This window comes from Tursiops truncatus, chromosome 15, assembly GCF_011762595.2.
Source record: "Tursiops truncatus isolate mTurTru1 chromosome 15, mTurTru1.mat.Y, whole genome shotgun sequence".
In the NCBI taxonomy this organism is placed as follows: domain Eukaryota; kingdom Metazoa; phylum Chordata; class Mammalia; order Artiodactyla; family Delphinidae; genus Tursiops; species Tursiops truncatus.
The window spans coordinates 37,788,443-37,810,852 of NC_047048.1; the positions used below are offsets into that span (position 1 = coordinate 37,788,443).

Consider the following 22,410-nt stretch of genomic DNA (forward strand, 5'->3'; position numbering starts at 1 on the left):
CGCCCGCAGGGGACGGGGCGGGGCGTTACCTCGTCGCGGGAGACAGAGCTGATCTCTGCGGCCAGAGACTCAGAGAAGGCCGTGGAGAAGAGGTTCTTGGCGCCCTGGATGCTCAGGTTGATGATCTGCCCGTTGAGCTCGTCATTCTGCTCCTTCAGGCTGCGGTTGTCCTGGGGGACACAGGGTGTCACTTCTGGGCCGAGGCAGGACCACCAACTCGGGCACCGGCCCCCACGCACCCCCATGTCGACCCCCAGAAGCGTGAGCCCAGCCCGCACCTGCTTCAGCCTCCGGACTTCCTGCTCCAGCTCACTCTCCCGCGTGCGGCTGTTGTACTCCTGCAGGCCTGCGCTGCTGCTGCGGCCCCTCCTCTGCTCGGCCTCCAGCTTGAAGAGCTGCAGATGCTCCAGCTGCTTGCGCAGGTCCTCGATCAGCTGCAGCAGCGGGGGTTGGCTCAGCTTGGCTTCAGGACCTCTGGGGTGGTCTGAACGCCAATGGGGGGGGGGAACCCCGGGGCTCTGTGCTCACCTCCTGGGTCGCCTCCTTGTCCCTCTGGAACTGGTGCCTCTCGTGGCTCAGCCTGTCCCCCAGCTTCCTCCTGTTCTCCTGTTCCTCACTGAGCCGTAGAGACAGCTCCTCAATCTCATCTAGCAGCTTCTGCTTCTCCTGCAAGAACGAAACAGTTGCCGGAGACATGCCTGTCTGCCGCCCATCCATGCAGCTCTCCTCAGCTGTCTGCGCCCAACACGTGGCAGGTGGGCCTGCGAGGCGCCCGGGACTGTTTCTGGGAGGAGGCCAGAGCCCAAGTGCTCTCAGATGTCCTCAGGGTGCAGAGTTGCCCAGGGGTCCCCGGGTGGGGAGGGGACCACGGGGCACAAGGGGTCAAGCTGAAGTCAGCCCCTCAAGGACATCATCCTAGATTCAAACCAGGTGTTAATCTATGCGTGACTCTTCAGGCCCAAGGATGCCGGGAAGCCAGGCAGGGTCGCGCATCTTCCAGGAAAGGGACGGCCAGGCCCAGTGTGTCCTGGCTCCCTCACCCCCGGGGCCACCAGCCTGCTCTCGAGCAGCACAGCTTCCTGGCCTGCAGCCACACCCCCACAGGCCCATCGGCCGACAGTGCGGCTGCCCTGCTTTGGAGAACCTGTCTCAGGTCCCGATGGCCCAAAGTCACCTGGGGCGGAGGGCGGGGAGAGTCTGGCCGGCAGCTTACCTCCTCCAAGCGCTCGATGCTGGCCTTCAGGCAGGGCATGCAGGACCTCAGCTCACTGTTCTCCTCGTCCAGCTGCTGCAGCCTGGGTCACAAGAACAAGGCTGGGACCCGCAGAGCTGTCCCCCGGCCACCACACGCACCCACACAAGGGCCCTGGGCCAAAGCTTCTTATAAGCCAGGATGGTGTCTCCACACACCTCCGGTTTACAGAGAAGCTGCAGACACAGAGTGAGTTCCACGGACCCTGAGTCCCTTTCGGCTTCTCCAGGCATCTGCTCACCATCGTGGCGTTCATCACACCCACGCTGGAAATGCAAATGACCAACCCATGGACTCAACACAGCTTTCCCACCAGCGCTCCTTCCCGTCTGGTGTCCCCGCACCGCATTAGCCGTCATGGCTCCTCTGTCCCCTCTGGTCTGCAGCAACCTCTGGACTTCCTGGGCTCTTCATGACCTTGACAGTTCTGAGCAGGTCTGGTCATGTATTTGGTAAAATGTCCCTCAGACTGGGTTTGTCTGGTGTCTTCTCGTGACTGGACAGGTTGTGGGTTTGGGGAGAATCCCACAGAGGAGAGGTGCCCTTCGCATCATGGGTGACGTTGACCTGGGTCGCCTGGTTGGGGTGTGTCTGCCAGGTGTCTCCTCTGTCAAGTTCTCCTTTTCCCGTTCCTTCTCTGTTGTCTGGAGGCCAGTCATGGGGTCCAGTCCACGCTCCAGGGACCCCCAAGCGGACATGTCTGTGTGTTATTTGGTCTCCTTTGCAGGAGTCCACGTTGGGTTACACTCTGGATGGCGGTTCCTACTGTGCCCCAGCTATGCCCACTGGGAGCCATGACATACCGTCGTCTGCGTGTGCTTCTGTTCAAGCACCTCCCTGCTTCCTGGCACCCCAGGCTCTGCCGGTTTTCCTCTGTCCCAGCCACAGACCCAGCCCTTCTCCAAGAATCCCCAGTTCCTTCCATGGCCCCGCTGTCCTCACCCCCGCAAGAACCCCAGGGAGCTGAGGGAGGCCACCAGGGTCCAGGCACATGGAGCTGCTGAGGTGCAAAGAGCAGGCAGCGGTGACCCCGAGTCCCATCTTGCTCTGTGAGGGCCTCATGAGGCCCTGTCCACCTCGGGCTCCTGCAGCTGCTGTCCCACTCGGCCAGCAGGATGTCCCACTCAGCCAGCAGGATGCCCCCTGCCGTGCAGGCTCTGGTGCTGGCAGACACGGGAGGCAGGACGGCCCGCCCCTAGGCACCCATAGCCCGGTGGACAGGGCCCCACGGAGAGGCTGTGGCCTGCAGGTCCACTGGATGGCACTGTGCCGAGGCCCAGGAAGAAGGCTTTCCCGGGAGATGACACGGCAGGCCAGCCCCCGGGGAGGCCTCCCGTCCAGGAAGACCCCAGCACAGCTCTGTGTGCAGTCCCTCCTGCCACCTCCCACTGTTGAAAATGTGTCAAAATGTATTTTCCAGCTTTAAGAGCTGGAGGTAAACACATGCTAAAGAGCCTAGAGTTGTCATTCACAAGGGTAAAATGGCTGCATGATGAAGGCTGAGAGTGGTGCCCATTCAGTTAAGAAGACTGTGAAATACCCGCCTCCCCGTCACTACCCACCCAGGAGCGAGCTCTGCAGAGGGAGGATGAGCAGGAACCTCCAGGTGACTGTTAACTTGTGGACATCTAGGTTCTCTGCTGGTTTTCTTTGACAAACAACGTTTGACATCCACGTGTCACCGTGAGTGGACGCCCCCAGCCTGAGTTCCTGGTCCACTCCTGTGCCTTTGTGGGGTGTCTGCACAGAGTATGCTCCCCTTTTCCTGACTTATCTAAGGCTTATGCCTTCAGGGGAGCATAGGGGTACTTTTCTCAAGTTGCCTTAAAAAAGAGTTTGACTTTGATTTTGAATGGTGCAGCATCCACTGGAGAAAGATTAGAGAAAGTGACATCCAGGTAGTGTCAGTCTTTGCCTTCAAATACTTTGTGGCCTTCAGTAGAGTTTTTTAGTTTTCTTCATAAAGGTTTTTCCACTGTTCGTAAAATCAAATTTGTTCCTAGGTATCGTGCCCTCCTGGGGTGGCCAGCTGTTGTGGTGAGAGCCCAGCTGCATTTCTCATCAGCCCTCTCCCGCACCTGACCTGCGGGTCCCCCGTCCCCCTCTCCCCCACCTGACCTGCTGGTCCCCCGTCCCCCTCTCCCCAACCTGGCCCGCGGGTCCCCCGTCCCCCCTCTCCCCGACCTGGCCTGCAGGTTCTCGATCTCGATGCTCTTCTCTCGCTCCATCTTGCACAGGAGCTCCTTCTGCTTGCGTGTCTCCTCCAGGACCATCTCGCAGGCTCTCAGCTCCTGCTCCTTGAGCTGCTCCTCCAGGGCATTGGCTCTGCAAGGCAGAGGGGGAGGGGAGAAACCGTCCTGAGATGCTGAGCCCAGAGCTGGAGAGAGCGGCCCTGCCCAGAGGGGGGACAGGAAGGCACTGAGACGTCCCCCAATGGCCCACAGCTCTAGTCAAGGGCAGTTCTGAAGCAGGACATGTATCCCCCCAAACACCCTTCACCTCACAGAGGGTGACTGGCCTTCAGACCACGGCACAGTCTTGATGGCAAGGACAGTCCCCATCATTCCCAGGGGGAATTACCCCCATCCTGGCCTGCACCCACAGTTGCCTCCTGCTCGCTGGGTGTGGGCAGGAGACCCTCCCGGGCACAAGCCCACCAGGTGCCTGGCCCCAGGGCACCTTGCACTGATACTGATACCAGGCTGGAGACATGGTGTACAGACCCACCCCACCCAGGTCAGCCATGGCAGACTCGAAGGCAGGTATAGCAAGAACATGGGGACAGAAGGAAGGTACACATGGGGACCCTGACCCTGGCCTCTTCCCAGACCACCACTCCCAAGTGCAGGAGACAGGAACGGACCAAACCACAGAGAAGGGCTCTGGGCCCTGCCTACGGACGGCCGGAGCCCATGCCTCCAAGCTGCCCGTCCACACAGGGTTTCTCATCTGCTTTTTGGTGCTTCGCACCCAAGAGTGAACAGACAGCCAAAGACCACCAGACATCACAGGAAAGCTCTTAATACAAAGTGGCCAAAGCAAACAGAAAAAACGACCTGAAGGAGACACACATCATGTGGGAAACACCACAGAAGCCCTGTAACTATCACCCTCAGAGGCCTGAGACACCATGTCCACGAAACAGGAGCAGCTGTCGCAGAAGGAATGGGTAACAGAAGTAACTCTTAGCCATTAAAACTACGACACGACAAAATTTTAAATTCAATAGAATAACTGAAGGAGAAAACCAAAGATTATTACACAGAAAAAAAGAATAATGAGAAAGTTAGAGAATAAGGAAGTAAAGAAAATGAGAAGGAAGGTCCATAAGGTCTGATATCTGATTAACAGAAGTTCAGACAGACAAGAAAATGGAAGAAACTCTGAGAGACACGTTTTCCAGATTTAAAGGCTGGAAACCACGTGCCCTCAGCACAGGAAACAACAAGAGACCCTCACAGCGTTGGGAGAGAACAGGACCCCACAGAGCAGTGAGCCCAGCAGTGCCAGGGCCTTGGTCACAGACGGGACAGACGGCAGCGGAGCCGGCTTCCAGGGACCCAGCTCCCAGCGGGATCCCAGACTCAGCCACACTATCGATGGTGGGGGTGGAGGGGGGACACGACACAACCCCGTTTTCAGACACGTGAGGCCTTAGGAAGCCTGGCTCCTATGCTGCGAGTAAGGCATCTGCTCAGAAAGCGAGTAAGCAAAGAAGAAATGCAGGATCTGGAGAATAAGAAACCAGATGTGGAGAAAGCAGGTGGAACTCCTAGGATGGAAGGAAAGGAGAGCAGTGCGGCGGGTCAGTGCGGCTGGGAAACGCCAAGCAGCAGCGGCAGGAGTGTGTGCTTGAGGGGAACTTAGGCAAACACTGGCAGAAACGGCCCCAGGAAGTGGATATGACAGGCCCTGGGGCTGGGTGGCCGGGCAGGGCACAGAGTGTGGACTTTCCACCACAAACGTGGATAACTGATAAGTGCCCATTGGATGAGATGAACCTCCAGTCAGCTGGAGAAAGGAGTCTGGTGGCCCATCCAGATCTCCCTGGACAAGGACAGGGAGGGAGTAAGGAATGTCCTGCAGACGCAGCACTGGAGCCCCAGTCCTCGCATAAGCAGGGCCGACCCCACCTCTGGCTCTGCAGCAGGAAAGCAGGGCAGGAAAGCAGGTGGCCCCCGAGCCAGGGTCTCGACCACACAGGAGAACGTGCTTCTGCTGCTCTGTTATAGCAGTGGGCGAGGCGCCCAGGACAGCATGGCACATCCCGGTTCCCAGCCTCCAAGAGCAGGAGGACAGGTCATGAAGGCCCATCTCGCCCAGGAGAAGCCACAACAGGAGGCCAGCGTCCCCCAGAGCCTCGGGGCCCGTGTCCAGCGCTGGTACAAGTGCTCGGAGGGTGAAGAGCCTGGGGCTGCAGAGGGTTCGGCAGGGCCAGGCTTCGCCCAGAACACATGCCGTGCTCCCAGCCTCTGGACCTCTTGAAAGGGGTCTGTGACGCCAAGGCTCTGGCTGCACACAGGCCAAGTCCCTTGTCCTCTGCAGGAGAAGTGCTGCAAACTGGGGTGAGGTACACAGCGTGACCAGCTTCCCAACACCGAAAACCACACCACGTGCTGTGAAAAGTCTGCAAAACAGGAGATGGGGAAGCACCTGCTCCCTCCTTACACCGACTTCCACACGGCTGTTATTTCTAACTCAGAGCTCGCGGCTCCCACGTGGGGCTCGGTCGCACTGCTACGCCCCATGAGGACCCCATGCTTCAAGGGTGGGTCAAGTACCCGAGCACAGGGAGCTCTGGAGGCACTGGCCCCACCCCAGAGCCCCGACTTGCTGCCTTGGTTTCCTTGTCCAGGAGATGCGGAGATGAAGCAAGCCTGCGTGGGGTGGGGGGCGCACCTTCGGTCAGGACAGGTCTTGGAAGCGGGGCACACGCCAGACACCCCCAGACGGGAATCCCAGCCGGGCAGTCTGCAGGCCGGGTGTTGGCCCCGGCTTCTCCTGAGAGGTCCCTCCCTCACCCTTTCCTCTGGGGAGAGCCCTCAGCAGGAGCCTTGCTCACCCCACACCATCCAGCAGCTGAATGGAGGGTGGTGCTCAGAGAACCTGAAGGGAGGAGAACGACCAGGGGGCGGATCACATCCCACAGGCACTAAGAGGCCTGCGCTCACCTGTGCACCAGCTGGAGGTTCTCCTGCCTCAGCCGGCTGTGCTGCTCCCCATTGGCAGCTGTGTCCTTTTCCAGCTCCGACACTCGTTTCTCCAGGAAGACAACCTGGGGAGCAAGATGGTGGCTTGAGAATCAAGGGGGTGGGAGAGTGTGTGCCCCACGCAGACTGTCCTGGAGGCCATGCCCACCAGGCTGGAGACGCCCTGTGAACGAGGCAGCGCAGCCCTATGGGCACCAGTGAGGACGGGGGAGCACGTGGTGCCCTCGACCCTCAAAGGCAAAGGAGCTGAGGGGCCGCAGGCAGGGCCACTGCTCCGCCAGACACAGCCCACAGAGGCGGCTCACACTGGGGACTCGAGTGACAGAAAGGCCCGGGGTTTGGAGCCAGACACGCTCACCAGGCGGTGGTGGGAGGCATGACGGCCAGACCGAAGAGCTGGGGAGGGCTCTGCAGAGCTGAGATGCTGGAGGTGCTGAAGAGGTCCAGGAGGCGGGGGGCAGGGTGAGGTGGGCGAGGGGGACAGAAGGAGGTGGGAGAGAAGGTGGGGGGGGGTGTCTGTGGCCACCCTGCCCCTGCACTTCCTGGAGCTGGTCCTGGAGCCCCAGGGCCTTGGCCACAGGGAGGCTGCCCTGCCCCAGCAACCTCTCAGGAGTGGCCGATTCCACCGTCCTGGCTCTAGGATCACTGCAGGCTGCGGGCCCTCCCGCCTCCCTGGCCGGCACCTCTCCGTGGACAACGTGACACCTCTCCTGTTCACCCCGCAGCTGCCAACCCGAGGAAACCCGCCAGAGATCATCAGGGCTGGTGGACGGTGCAGCCCTGCCGGCGCCATCACCACCTCCCACTGTGCCCTCTGCGCACCTCACTCAACACACCCACTGGGGGCCTGCGCCTGAGGCCGCTGAGTTGTCCACACGTGGCCCTCCGGCCCTGCCATCCATCCAGGGCCTACCTTGTCAGCAATGTCCTCTTCCATGCCCTCCACAGGGTCTGGGGGAGGGTCCTGCAGGGCCTCCATGGTCAGGGCCCCTGACTGATGCAGGTGCCTGGGGAGAATAAACGACAGCCCTGTCCAGCGAAGGTCCTTCAGCAGAGCAAGGAGAGCAAAGAAGAGGGACAACCTCGCGGCCAGGCCTGTACACATGAACACCCCCAGGCTGGTCTGGAAAGCAGAACCCAGCAGTAGGCGGCCAGGTCTCCACCGAAGGGGACTCCGGGCAGGACACCACTACCGAGGGCTGGGTGAACAGGCCATAGTCTGTGGAGCCCAACGGGCCCGGCCTTCTTCCCTACCAGCTACTGGGCCAAGATACTTTGAACTTGGGCAATAAAACAGGACGTCACTCCTCTCAGTGATATGAAATAATCTCATCTTCCCCGAGCCGTGAAATATTAATTCAAGGTCATGACCTGTGGGCACACCGTGACTTCCACGTCCTCTCCATCTCTGACTTCCAGGCACACCTCCTGGGGCAGCCATGGCAAGACACACTCGGGGCCTCTGGGGGCCGACCGTGAAAAGGGCACAAGCCCTTGGCTCTGACACATGCGGGAGGAGCCTCAGCACTGTGTGACCCTGAGGAAGCTAGGCACCCTCCCTATGCTACAGAATGGGGATCTGCAGGCTGTCACATAACTAAGGACACAGCACAGAGCCAGTTCAATAAAACACTGTTAAAAAGTACACTCTCAGGACTTCCCTGGTGGTCCAGTGGTTAGGACTCTGTGCTTCCATTGCAGCAGGCCCGGGTTCGTTCCCAGGTTGGGGAAATAAGATCCCGCATGCCGTGCCACATGGCCAAAAAAAAAAAAAAAAAAAAAAAGTACAGTCTCTTTACCAAACATATGAAGTTCTATTTCCTTTTCAGCACTGACTGAGCTTGCGCATTCCTTACATTTCTTTTCCAGAAACATTCTCAGGGGAACAAAAAGGAAGGGCATCTTTATCCCTGTAGACCACAATCCCCAACTGTGCCCTGGGGGGTACGTATCCGGGCATTTCTGTGGATTTCACTCAATTCCCCGAGGGCGCTGAATCCCAAGGGCCAGGGGAGGACAGGCCATCAAGTTGCCATCTAATCACTCCTCTTAACATCCATGACCTTGACCTAAACATGAGCTCCTGACGCCACTCCTGGGGCAGGAAGCTGCCCACCCCAGACCCAGAGACCACCCTGAGGAGGGTCCAAAGCCTGGGGGCTGACACCCGATCCTGATCTCAGACCAGGGGTTCAGGCATTTTCCAAGGGCTGAATCTGGGGTTAGGGTGTGTGGCCACAGCATGTAGCCACCTTAGGGTAAAGCCAAGGTTCCTCCCATGGTGGGTGGGGAGCTTGTTTATTTAAGCCCATCCTGGCTCAGGAGACCTACCAGGGGAAGGGGGGGGATGCCTGATCCACCCCAAAGGGAGTCAGGTCAAGCCTGGCCGGTGGACGGGACTGCACCCTAAATGTCACCCGACCCCAGACCTGCTGTCGCCCTGTGAGGTCCCCAGGCACACCGATCCCAGAGCCATCTGCACCCAGGCGAGCACACAGCCAGGTCAGAGGCCTGGGCTGAAACGATGCCACAAGAGTGAAATGACAGCAAGCATTTTGAGTTTCCTTGGAAGGCTGGTGGCAGTTCTAAGGGCAGAAGAGCAGCAGATTCAAAGTGCACGTGTGTGTGTGTGTGTGTGTGTGTGTGTGTGTGTGTGCACCGACTGCAGACGATGCCTGTTTGTAAACAACAAACACCTGCAGGCTGGCCTTTTTTATACCAAAGGGTATCTACAAAGGAAGATGAATTCTCAGAGCAGCAGCCACAGAGGCCAAAAGCCGAGGAGCCGGGCCCTGGTGGCTCCAGGTCCGTCCACGTGCCTGGTGTGGGAGCTGGGAGGGCAAGTCAGCTTCCTTAGTCTCACCAGCTGCAGGCTGTTTGGGTAAAAGGTGGAGCGAGAAGGGAATGCTGAAACTATGATCAAAGCATGGTCTGGAATTACTAGGACGCTCCCAAGACCCAGGTGATGGAGAGAGCAAGTGAGGAGGGTGGGCCTTTGGATTCACCTCTGCTTCCCCTGGACCCTCAGCCCTTAACATGATAGGAAAAGAAAAACAAGTGTTTTACATTCTCAGGGACAGAAGCAGAAGGGTAGACAGGGCCAGAGATGAGATGTCCAGGGCGCTGGACGCTGGAGGAGAGCCCAGGCGGCTGGCACCTGAGGGGCAGCAAGGGAGGAGCTCAGATGGGGGAGGGGCGGCCCCCACCAGGCACCCAACTCAGGACTGTAGGCCTCCAAACGGGCTGCACCACAGCCTATGAACTACCTGAAGGTTGGCAGCCAGGCAGGACCCCACTCAGAGGGAGACCTCTAGCAAGAGAGACAGAGCTCAGAGAAGGGTGGGGGAGCCAGAGCAGAGAGGCCGCCTTCAGGGGCTCCGGGGGCAGGGGCTCTGGGGGCAGGGGCTCCGGGGGTAGGAGCTCCAGGACCAGGAGGTGGGGTGGAGGGCTCTGCGGATTGGATCGCGCTCCAGAGAGGCCCGCAGAGCTCAGGGCAGGCACTTCCAGACTGGAACCACGCCTCTCACTCCACCCAGCGTAATTAATGGTGGAAAGGACGCACAAGATTCGTCCTGAAATGTCTGAGCTTCAGGGACAGGGAGAACACCTTTAAAAGCTTCCAGAAGGGAAAAGCAGTCACAAAGAAAAACCAGCAAGCACTAGACTGTCCTGCAGCAGCACCAGGACTAGAGGATAATGAGCAACGCCTACAAAATGGCTAAACGGAAACCACTTCTGATCTAGAATTCCACCCCAAGCCAAACCACAGGAGTAAAATGTCCAACAAGGGCTCGAAAATTTATTTCCTGGGCATGTCTTTTCTCAAGAAGCTACCAGAAGACGTGCTAGATAGAAAATGGAGATTAAAAAAAGGAAGAAGGGGCTCAGGGGGAGAGATGATCCAACACCTGAAACAGACACCAGGACCCGGCATCAGGGAGACATGCGGGGCTGCAGCCGTGCAGCCCACACAGCATGGGCGGAGAGGGTTAGGGCTCTGGGGTAACCATCCAGGCAGCAGCAGGGCCAGGCAGTGGAGGCAGAAGACGATGCAAATAAAAACATAAAGGCAATCACTGCTTCCAGGAGAAGCAACAACTCATCTTAGAAAGGAAATCCAGTAACACATCACATGGCTTCCTGTGAAGAATGCTGGCATCTTACAAGCCTAGAGCAGGCCTGGCAGGAGGGGTGAACGCATGTGCTGTTACCTCTCACTGCAGGAAGCCAGTGGGCAGCTCCCAAAACTGAAAAATGAAGAAGTGGTCACCAACGCTTGTTCTTTAGGAGCTCCTCCACCTCCTCCTCACCTTGGGGAGCCAGCAGGGGTGGAAAGGACACAGCCCTTGAAGGAGGTGGACCCAGACCTGGGCTGTGGCATCAGGGCCCCGCTGACCCTCCCCACCAGGTTAGCCTACAGCCCTCACATGGGAAAGACTCAACTGAACAGGAGGAAGGACAAAAGTTTCCACCACGGACCCCCAGCCACAAACACAGGTCCAAATCTACTGCTTTGGAAATTCTTTTTACAACCCGTCCCCTCAAACTATTTTCAATCCCAAACCATGAGAAGTACTTTCAGAAGTTTTTAAAAAAATACCTTGAAAATAGTATTTTCTAAACAAGTTTTTAAAGCACTGTGACCAGTGACACATTTCAGAAGAGCACCTCAGTGGGCACCCAGGGTTCCTACCTTGCCACCTTCTTGCTGGAGAGCCGCTTCGATGGACTGCAGAAATCAAAACAAACAGGAAAACGGTGTCAGAGAACAGACAGGGAGGATGGAGAGGAAGCAGGAAACTCAGGCGAAAGAGATATGGGGCGGGGGCGCGTCCGCAGGCATGCAGCACCCGCTCCCGAGGCCAGCTCCATGCACAGAAAGGCTCGCTCAGCAAAACATTCAGGGGCACGGGGACAATCTCAGGGGCCTGTCACCTAGTCCCAGCCCTCAAGGAAGTTTCAGATGGTGTCACAACCGGGCCTCGGTTCAGGGGCTGGCCCCAGCGCCTGGACCCACAGGTGGCCATGCTGGGTTCGAGCCATCGGCCAACGGCACGTCCCAAGTGATTTTGGAGCCACACTGCCCTCCAAAGGCTCGGCCGTCAGGGGCTCCACACAAGGCGTGACACGGACCCGTGTGTACAGGAAAGCTCTGTTGTCGGTTTTAACTCTGGCACTGACATTTCAACCTCTACCAGCCCAGCTGCGCAGAGACTCGCAAAGCTTTCCTGCCGCCGTTTCAGGACAGGAAAGTCAGCCCCATGTCGCCTGCCTGACGTGATCACCTGCAGTGGCAAAAGGGCCAAGCTTACCATACCCCTCGTTTGCTTCCCAATTTAACTGCTAAACTATTAGCTTCAACCTATGAGAACAAGAATAGCGTCATGGCCAGACAGACACACACCCATCAGTTACTGTGACCCCCTCAGGCTGGGGCAAGAAACCCTGTCTGGGGAGACACGCTGTTCCCATCACCAGCAACTGTACCCATTACCAATGCACTGCCTCTCCGCTCTGGGCTCGTCCTGCCTACCAGCTCCTGGCCCCTGTGATGCTGTGTCGGCAGAGGGTGCTGGACAGGGACCCAGGAAAGGGCCTGCTTCCAGGTGCCCCTGCTGCCTGGGCAGCACCAGGGTTTGAACTTGGGCCCTGATCCCCACACTCCCGAATCCCACCTGGGCGGCTGCACCTGACATCTCCCAGGCAGTTCCGTGGTGGAAGTCCCTCTGGTGAGACCCCTCCCAGCGAACAGCTTTCCTGGCAGCCAGAGGGCAGACTTCTGCAAGTTTTAGAAGGTGCGGCTACGCCCTCTGCAGCCGGTGGCGTGAGCCGCTGCTCCTCCCTCACAGCTGCTGCCCCGTCTCCTCCTGAGCCCTCCTCCCAGCCAATGCCACGTTACTCCAATCCCCAGTTACAATGGTCACTCTCTATTCAACTTTCCTATTCAAGTTACTGTGTGGTCCCCTCTTCTGACTGGGCCCTGACTGATGCTGTACATTTTAACACAAGTCTAATTTCATCCTGAAGCAACAGGAATGGACAGACCACTGTCCAATGTACTGTCCCCCTTCAGGGGCTGGCATCACTTGCACCTCTGGGTAAAGCAGACTTCTCAGTTTCTACAAAATGAACCGTTTTACAGAGGCTCCCAGGTATGTGGAAAATATGTATGTTCTGAGGTTCAATGGGTAGAAATTATATCAGACGTCAAAGCTGCTGTCTGAATATGGTTTGGACTAAATCACCTTTCACCAACCACAAAGCATGACCAAATACGTTTATTTTGAGGCAATTCCATGGAAACCAATGGGTAAGATTCACATCTCCTTAAGTGAGTGTGTAGGGGAAAGTTCCTGACTGATTATAACGAGGGTTCTGATGGCATATTAGCCCCCTTGTTAGTGCCTGTCTTAGGGAACAGGTGGCTGAAACTGGATGTAAGACCCCCTGGACTTGCTGGCTGGACTCGGCCACGTCCCAGTCTGTTCTCTGCCCCACAAAGCCTAGCAGAGGCGACTGTGGCCACCCTGGGGCAGGTCCTCAATGTGGGAAAAGATCACTTCCACATCAAGTACCTTTGGAGGGTGAGAGCTGAGATACGGGGAAGGCAGGTCCCTGCTCGGGAAGGACAAATGACCATCCCCGCCAGGCTGAGCAGCCATCCTGGAGCGCTGAGCACTGGGCTGAACACGAGGGGTAAAGGGAGGCTGGCGGGTCTCTGGAATCCCTGGTCTCCCTAGAAGCTCCTCAAAGAGCACCTCCAGTTCTCCTCAGCGCTGCTGGCACCCCCAGCTCCCCTCTGAAGCTGCCGATCGGCCCTATCCCTCACCTGACCAGGTGCTGGCTGGACCCCGGCCCAAGCTGTGAGCTACACAAGTGCAGGAGGAAGGGCTGAACCAGCACCAGGACACTACTGGCTGTCGGTCGCAGGGCCCACCAGGCAGACTGAGCGGCCGAGGCCAAGCCCCAAGGGCAGACGGCAGGCCCAGGAGGAAGCGTACATGCCAAAACCATTAGGATGGTTCACCTTCCATGCAACTCCCACCAGTCCAAGGCCCCTGCCTCCAGGAAGTTGCATGGGAGCCCACAGCACTGGTCGGCACGTCCCACCCCTTCCTTGCTGCCCGCACGAGAGCGCCTGGCAGTCCCTCACTCCCTCCGCTGGGCTGGGGCTGTGGGGTGCGCCGCACGAGGGCCCATCTCTCCTCCACACAACAAGCTAATCAGCAATCTGCCTAACGGACACGTCAGCATGTGCAAACCACCCAAAATGTTTCCTGCAGCTGGAGCCTGTGAGGCTGTGAGGAGCCAGGTGCCTCCTCCTGGGACTCTGACTAGGTGTGGGTACAGGGGGCGGAGAGGGAACCAGGAGATGAGGAGAGGGAGAGGCGAAGAGCAGCAGGCATGCTGGGCCCAGCGGCCCGTTCCGGGGACAGAGCAGCCAGTGACCCTGCCGCTGACGGAGGCTGCACAGCCTCCCAGAGACCAGCTCAGGGCAGGGCTCACCCCAATTCAAACTGACGCCCCTGAAAGCTGCTCACAAGTCTGCACTGAAGACCTACTCTCACTTTAGATTTCCCAGTGCTACTTCTTGTGACTCTCAACTTCAAACATCTTTCAGTAAAACGGAGAAAGCACATCTTTCTAAAAGCAGACTTTCTCCCACATGCTGGCTGTCTTCAGGCAGGGCAGAGGCAGGGGACTGGACCGTGGCATGCACACAGGGCACCAGACCAGGAACAGCACATGCAGGGCAGGGGCCGAAGAGTTTGCTGTCCGCACGTCTGCCTGGCCTCTGGAGGAAGCCCCCGGAGTGGGCCAGGCATAGGGAGTGGCACCTGGGCCAGGGCAGTGGGGGCGGCTGCGGGCAGGCGGAGTCTGCCTCCCCCGGGACAGAGAGCAGGCCAGGCACCGCATAGGTTACCTATTCTTTTCAAGATCGTTCAGGCGAGCAGAAAGATCTTCAAGGCGGTTGATTTGTTTGTGGCACTGGCTACAGTAAAACTCAAAAGCCTCATCTGTGAGGATGCTGTGCAGCTTGGCGGCAAGCGGGTCAGCGCTGGAGGGACGAGAGGTGTGGCTTCAGGAGAGAGCAAGGATCGGGTGGCTTGACAGGGTGAGCTGTCAGGCGGATGCCGCGGAGGCCTCTGTCACCCTCAGCACCACCTCCGGGACCTGCAACACCCGGCGCAGCGGCTGGGGGCACCTTCCTGGTCAGGCTCTCAGAAGACACAGGCGCAGCCCCGCGGCTCGTTGTAAAAGAAGAACCCTGCTTTGCCAAGAAGTAAATGACTGGACACACTGCATCCTCCTTTGTCAGAAACCCATCAGCGCGAGAGCAACGCACACGGCCAGGGGGCGTCTTACTTTCTGTTCTGTAACCCTGTCAGTAACTGTCTAAGAACCACCAGAACCAAGAACTATGGGTGGATGACTTTCGTTAAAAACTCATAATTCCGTCAGCCGCGCCACGACCTAATCTCAGTGGGCTTTCAGGGCAGTGGTAATGGCAGCCACGTCTTGTGGGCATTAGGACCCCAGGCTACAGAAAAGTTAAAGTGAGACATCAATCGTAGCGCAGAAGTAACCCTGCGGACAAGGGATAAGGGATGGACACACGGAACAAATGGAGAGATCACCAAAATGGGGAGACACACGCCCCGCGGGGCCACAGCCTGGCCCTCGGGGCAGCACCACTTGGAGCACGTCAGGCAGCCCTGCTGGCTTGGCCCCCGCCCAGGCCCTTGGCCTCTGCTGTTGGCACAGCTGGAGAATTTCCAGAACTGGGGGCAGAAGGGAGAGGTGACTAACATGTGCAGGCTGTCCAACCAGGCCAGGGTCTCCCCGAGGGGCCGGCACATTCCCTGACCTGGATACAAGGGTGGGTGCTTTCTCCCAGGGCCTCCTGCAGCCCGAAGAGGCAGGAGAGCTGGGCAGGAGCCAGCTCCACGAGCAAAGGTCCTGCCCTTTAGATGCCACAGTTGAGTTTATTCAAAGCCAGAATTTTCCAGAGAGTTTGGGGATGTCAGGTGATTATAAGAAAATGAATCCGAAGAGCCATTTGTGATGTTAAACCTCCCTCAGAGGCCAGTCGAAGGGCACAAACTTTCAGCAAGAGGAATAAGGTCCGAGGACACCACAGATGATAACACCGTGCAATCAGACCTTGGAGATACTGCGGGGTCACCTGCAGCCCGTCGTAATAAAGTGAGTGGTGCAATAAAGTGAGTTATGCGAAGTTTTTGGTTTCCAGTGCATGTAAAAGTGACGTTTACACTGTACCATAGTCCAATAAGTGTGTAAAAGTATCACATCTAAAAAAACAACGTAGGGAATTCCCTGGTGGTTAGGACTCTGCGCTTCCACTGCAGGGGACACGAGTTCGCCCTATGGTCGGGGAACTAAGATCCCGCAAGCCACACGGCACAGCCAAAAAATTAAAATATTAAAAATTGAAAAAGAAAAGAAAAAACCCATGTGCATGCATATCTTAACTAAAAAATACTTTATTCCTAAAAAATGCTCACCAGCATCTAGGCCTTCAGGGAGCTGTAATCCTTTTTTTTTCCTAAGTAGAAGGCTGCTCCCTGTTGGGGAGAGGAGCTCCTTCTATTTTTTTTTTAAATTTATTTATTTATTTTTGGCTGCATTGGGTCTTTGTTGCTGTGCGTGGGCTTTCTCTAGTTGTGGTGGCTTCTCTTGTTGCAGAGCACGGGCTCTAGGCACACAGGCTTCAGCAGTTGTGGCTCGTGGGCTCTAGAGCGCAGGCTCAGTAGTTGTGGCACACGGGCTTAGTTGCTCCGCGGCATGTGGGATCTTCCCGGACCAGGGCTTGAACCCGTGTCCCCTGCACTGGCAGGTGGATTCTTAACCACTGTGCCACCAGGGAAGCCCTGTAATCCTTTTGCAACAGTCACATCAAGGATTGCTGATCACAGATTCCCACAACAAACAATTATAATGAGAGTCTGAAATATTGTTAGAATTACCATAATGTGACACAGAGACACGGTGCAAGCAATGGCTTTGGAAAAATGATGCAGGGCTTCCACAGGCCTTCAGTGAGTAAAAAACACAAAGGGAAGTGACGGACGAGGTCCACCTGCACAGCAAGACTGAGATTGCTGAGCAGGGTTTCAACACTCACACACACACACTCTCTCACACACTCACACTCTCACACACACACACTCACACACTCTCTCTCACACACACAGCCTCCCTCAAGCTCAATGCAAACCACAATGTGATCCACAAACAGCACTGTGAAACCCGTAAAGCCGAGTTTCCCAACCCCAGCTCTGTGCCCTGGGACTCGGCTGAGGCCGCATAAACGGGGAGTGACTGGGACCATAACCGATGAGAGGAACCACAGCCAACTGTTATCCCGATAGAAATCTTAAAGTTTTGACTGTGGCATTGTTCAATTATATTACAGTGAATAAAACAAGTTCTCTGTGAACCAAAAGGAGACCCTCCCCCTTAACAGAACGTGAAGAGACAGGGCCCTGGTGCAGGGCTCTTACCTGGGGGTGAGGAAGATGGGGTCTCTGCAGCCGTGCTCCCCGTTGCAGAGGGTCTCTGGGGACAGCTCCGCCTCACTGCCCTCACCATAGTCCTCGAAATGTTCCTCGCCTCCTATCACCGTGACGACCGACTGGCTGTGCAGGTGGGACCTGCAGAGGCAAACGAGTGTCAGCTGCCGACATGGGCTGCGGGCACCCCCAGAGCCACGGGCGTGACCTGAGCCTCCAGCAGAAACGTGCAGTGACCACACGTGTGAGTTCGTGTCCTAACAGCCGCGCTAGGGAAGGTAAATGCACAGGTGAAACTGACTTTAACAATGTACTTCACTTGGCCCAACATACCCAAAATCATCACTTCCAAAACAAGATCTTTATATTATCTATGTCCTTGTGTCATAATAAGCTTTCGAATCTGGTGTTTGCTGCAACCCGGGCACACGGCAGGTGCTCCCTGCCCCGGGGCCGGGCCACCACCTCACCACAGACCCCCCCACCCCCCGAGATCCTGTGAGCAGGCGCAGGAGCTGCCCCCTCAGAGGGGCAGGCCTGGTAGTCAGGAGGGGCCAGTCTCTGTCCGCTGCCCAGACCCACAGTCGCACGACACGCAGCGCAAGCTCCCCGAGGCACCTGACCCCAATGGTCTCGGGACGTCCGACTGCTCTCTGAAGAGCGTGTCCGAGTCTGACTGCCTCCCGCCTGCTACCAGCCCTCACCTTCTCACACAGAGACAGGAAGAAATGATTCCTTCCGACAGACACCATTTCACACTAAGCTACTTTCTGTTTCTGTAGATGAGCTGCTTCGTGGATCCACGTGCCCAGACCCCGGGAGAGGAAGCTGCCCCCGAAGTGAGAGGGAGCATGCACAGCCTCCATGGGCCGGACGTGGACGCCCGTGGGCGGCGAGGAGCCCAGCGCCTGTCCTCATGTCAGAGGGGATGTGCACTTGGTGCTGGGGACCCGGGGCAGACCACGCAGCCGTCACGCACCGCATCGACAGAAAACGGGTGACTTTAGATTATAATCGGCAACCTCGTGGCAATTCAAGATTTTCTCATTTGACACCAACGTGACTTCAACGAATCCTGAGGGCAAGTCACTGCTTAAGCAGCAAAACAGCCCAGAGCCTAGAAACTTCCAGAGAAAAACTAAGACCTCATAATGGTTTCCCAGATTTGACACTTCAACTTCGATTACTTGACCCAAATTGAATTTAAAGAACTTAGGGACTTCCCTGGTCGTGCAGTGGTTAAGATTCCACGCTCCCAATACGGGGGGCCCAGGTTAAATCCCTGGTCAGGAAACTAGATCCCACATGCATGCCGCAACTAAAAGTCCACATGCCACAACTAAGGACCCCACGAGCCACAACTAAGGAGCCCGCAAGCCACAACTAAGATCCAGTGCAACCAAATAAATATTTAAAGAAATTTAAAAGAACTTACCTATTACCTTAAAAAATACTGATCAGGGGCTTCCCTGGTGGCACAGTGGTTAAGAATCCTCCTGCCAATGCAGGGGACATGGGTTCGAGCCCTGGTCCGGGAAGATCCCACGTGCCACGGAGCAACTAAGCCCATGCGCCACAACTACTGAGCCTGCACTCTAGAGCCTTTGAGCCACAGCTACTGAAGCCCGTGCGCCTAGGGCCCGTGCTCTGTGACAAGAGAAGCCACCGCGATGAGAAGCCTGCGCACCGCAACGAAGAGTAGCCCCCGCTCACCACAACTAGAGAAAGCCCGCACGCAGCAACGAAGACCCAATGCAGCCAATAAATAAATAAATAAATTCTTTAAAAAAAAAAAAAAAAAGAAGTACTGATCAGGAAGCTACAGCAAACGTGGCAACCCCACCCCACGTATTCTACCCTCACACCTCCCTCCTTGGTCACTGCAAGCCACTCTGGGCTCCCATCTCCACACGCTGGGCTTGGCCCCTGGTGGCCCTGGAAGGTGTTCCTCCAGTCCCAACAGAGCCCAATGGCCGAACGCACACGCACGACGCCCCCTTCCCTACCAGACGGTCACCCCACACCGCAGCAATCAAGGAAAGACCCCAATAAATGGAGCAATAAACTATGTTCAAAGACTGGGAGACCCATAGGGACAAGATGTTGGTTCTGCCCAAATAATCTACAGATCCAGCAAAATCCCAACCCAAATCCCAGCAGGTACTTTTTTCCAGAGACTAACAAGCTGAATCTATATAAAATCCACATGGAAATGTGAAGGCCAAAGGTGCCAACGCAGCCTTGTAGAGCGAGGCTGGAGGGTGCACATGGCCGAACGGCAGGACCAGCGGGCGACAAGCCTGGAGCAGAAGGACTGAGCGATGCTGACCTGCACAGGGCACACAGGGCCAAGCAGGGCGTCCGGCACAGCCCATGCACTCGGCCACCTTGTGGGGCAATGAGGAAGGAGGGAGCTTCAAAACCGAGCCTGAGCCAATGGACATCTATACAGGAAAAATGACCCCTGCCTCACACCATGCACAAAAACTCCCTTATGGGGAGATGAAAGATCTGAAAACAAAGGCAAAACAATAAAGCTGTTAAAGAAAAGCAGAAGTAAACGTCACAGTGATGTGGAGTAAGCAGAGACCTCTGAAGCAGAACACAGACGTGCCAACCACAAAAGACAAACAGATACACTGGACTATAGTAGAATTTAAAACGTCTGTTCTCAGACACCCCAGGGAAGTGAGAAGATGACCTGCAGAGGGGGAAAAAGATGCCTGCAACACACCCGGGACAAAGGAGTCCCCTGAGACAGAGGAAGAGCTCCCACAATTGAAGACAGAGGAAAAGACGGCCCACGGGACCCGGGGAGGCCAGATCCACCCACCGCCTGTATCTGCAGAGGCAGCCAACGCAGAGCTGAGAAGCAGTGCTGGGACCATCGGGCCACGAGCCTGTTTACTATCTGGCCTTTACGGAAGAGCTTTCAGAGTCCTGCAATCAACAAAGGGGCGAAAGCCTGGAACAGGCACTGCACAGGAGAGGGTCTCCACATGGGCAGCCAGTGCAAGAAAGGCACTGCCCCCGTCAGGCACCTGGGAAACCCAAGTGAGGACCACCTGCTCTGCGCGCCCTCAGACAACAGGCGTGAAGAAGCGGAGGATGCCAGGCACTGCGAGAATGGAGAGCAGCTGGAACCCGCAGGCGGCTGGCAGGCAGGGAGCTACCAAACCCCACCTGTAAGTGTCTGACCTGCAGTAACCCCTACAGAGGAGCCTGTGCCCCAGGTGCGCCCTACGCCACCGAGGAACAAACCCGGCCACCAAAAGACGTCAGGCAGCAGCTTTATTCATGAAACCCAAACTGTGAGCAAACCCAATGCCCCAATGCCCACTTACAGGAAATTAAGAAGCTGTGGGCTTCTTAAAGGAACACTCAATAATAACCAGAATAAACCACTCACAACGGTGCACACAGACACGGATAAACCTCACAGCCACAATACCAAGTGGGAGAAGCCAGGTGGAGAAAGGATACACACTGTGTGATGACCCTTGAGTGAGGAACAAACCAGGAGCCAGGGTACCAGGGAAGGAGCTGGGATGGGGGGCGGCGGGAGGGCTGGCGCTTGGGATAGGCATGCCATCTTCAATTAGGGAGGAAAAACACAAGCTCTGCAGGGGCCAAACAAGAAACAAAACGAAATAAAATAAGCAAAATTCCAGTTTCAAGGCCTCCTGGGGAGCCCAGGGCAGAACCGCCAGCCGTCACCTGGGCCCACATGGGCCACCTGGCACCTGGCCTCTCTGATCCGGCCCTTCCCCCTCACTGTCCTCAAACGCATGGAGTCAGGGTGCCATAAAGATGAAGACGTTTGAAATGTGTCTCACCCTGGGTCATAAGAATTGTGATGACAAAATCCAAAAGACCAAGCAAATGTTTTCTCCTAGGATTCCTATCTGTACAGAGGAGCACCTTCTGATGGAGGCTGCACGCTCAGCTGGGCGCAGGCTCTTCCCAGGACCACAGCCCTCCGCAGGCTCACACTCCCCTCTGGATCACCTGACATGAACCCCACCATGAACCCATCTGCCATCAGCCCTGGGCCATGTAGATAGGAACAGACCTGCCCGGGAGCAGCAGCAGGGCGCCGTGGCCGGGCTCCTCCGTGGCGTCCAGGCATTCGGGGGGCACCAGGGTGCCTGTGTCCTCATCCGTGAAGGTCTCACACTCACTGTAGGTGCTCTCGGAGCCCATGTATGCGCTGTCTGTCACCTCGTTGGCCTAGGAGAGAGAGCCAAGAGTCAGTCCCGGGGCCCGGGAAAGGACCCCGTGGAGGGGGAGCTTGCACGTGGGAGATGTTCCTCCTGTACTTCTAAGCAGAAACAGTAGCTTACAAAACACTTCAGTATTTTCAAAAATGAAAAATAGGCACATGTTCAAGAGCAGAAAAGAATGACTGGAGGGATTTTTAAACTTAGTTATAGAAATATGCCTAAAATGGACACAAAGTATCCCAACATCACAGGATACATGCCAGAACAGCCCGTTTTGTGGCTTTCCAGCACTGGAATGAATTCTACCCCAGGAACTAATGTTCAATAGTGTAAGACTATGCCTTTTAAAAAGTCTCCATCAATATCTGCTCTGTATGTGCAACCTATTGCTTTGAAATTCAATTACGTGGTCTAACCTCAAAATACGAATTCATCAATTATTTGACCAATTATGTTTTCTGGTTAAATGTCTACTTTCCCGGACTTCCCTGGTGGCGCAGTGGTTAAGAATCCGCCTGCCAATGCAAGGGACGCAGGTTCGATCCCTGGTCCGGGAAGATCCCACATGCCACAGAGCAGCTAAGCCCATGTGCCACAACTACTGAGCCTGCGTTCTAGAGCCCATGGGCCACAGCAACTGAGGCCACATGCCACAACTACTGAAGCCCGTGCGCCTAGAGCCCTCCTGTGCTCTGCAACAAAGAGAAGCCACCTCAATGAAAAGCCCGCACACTGCAACGAGGAGTATAGCCCCTGCTCTCTGCAACTAGAGAAAGCCCGCATGCAGCAACAAAGACCCAACACAGCCAAAAATAAACTAATTAATTAATTTTAAAAAGGTCTACTTTCCCACTAAACACATCTTTGTTTTTTTACTCTTGTGGACCCAGTACCGAGCACAGGGCTGGGCGTACAGCAGACAGTAGATATTTGTGGATTGTCCAAATGAACTTAAAACTGAAGAACCATTAAACAGGCCATTTTCAATGTACAATCTCAGCTTTAACTGAAGTGCAACTTCATTGGTTAGGAGAAGTAGCCATCCTTTCATGCTCGAAAGAGTCTGAGGTTAACAATTTGCAAACAAGTAAGAATTCAGAGAAGCAACTGGAGACAGTGCACTTTGTCCTCGGGCTCTGGTGTCACACGATGGGGGGGGGGGGCGGGCTAGAGGGTCCCTGACGGCTGTC

General features: G+C 56.3%; 1 protein-coding gene across 15 annotated transcripts in view; it reads right to left on the bottom strand.

The window, feature by feature from the left end:
- RAB11FIP3 (RAB11 family interacting protein 3) overlaps positions 1-22,410 on the bottom strand; it is a 79,566-nt gene that overhangs the window by 1,502 nt on the left and 55,654 nt on the right. For 7 of the 15 annotated variants that reach the window (XM_033840085.2, XM_033840084.2, XM_073792557.1 and 4 more), the window contains 8 exons: positions 21,070-21,227; positions 16,989-17,138; positions 14,387-14,521; positions 11,156-11,191; positions 10,674-10,709; positions 7,376-7,469; positions 6,424-6,527; positions 3,584-5,879 (listed from right to left, as the gene is read on the bottom strand). In XM_033840085.2, the coding sequence (XP_033695976.1) occupies positions 4,907-5,879; positions 6,424-6,527; positions 7,376-7,469; positions 10,674-10,709; positions 11,156-11,191; positions 14,387-14,521; positions 16,989-17,138; positions 21,070-21,227 (1,686 nt within the window). In that variant the 3' untranslated portion in view covers positions 3,584-4,906. The other 8 variants (XM_033840094.2, XM_033840093.2, XM_033840087.2 and 5 more) reach the window with 7 other exon arrangements.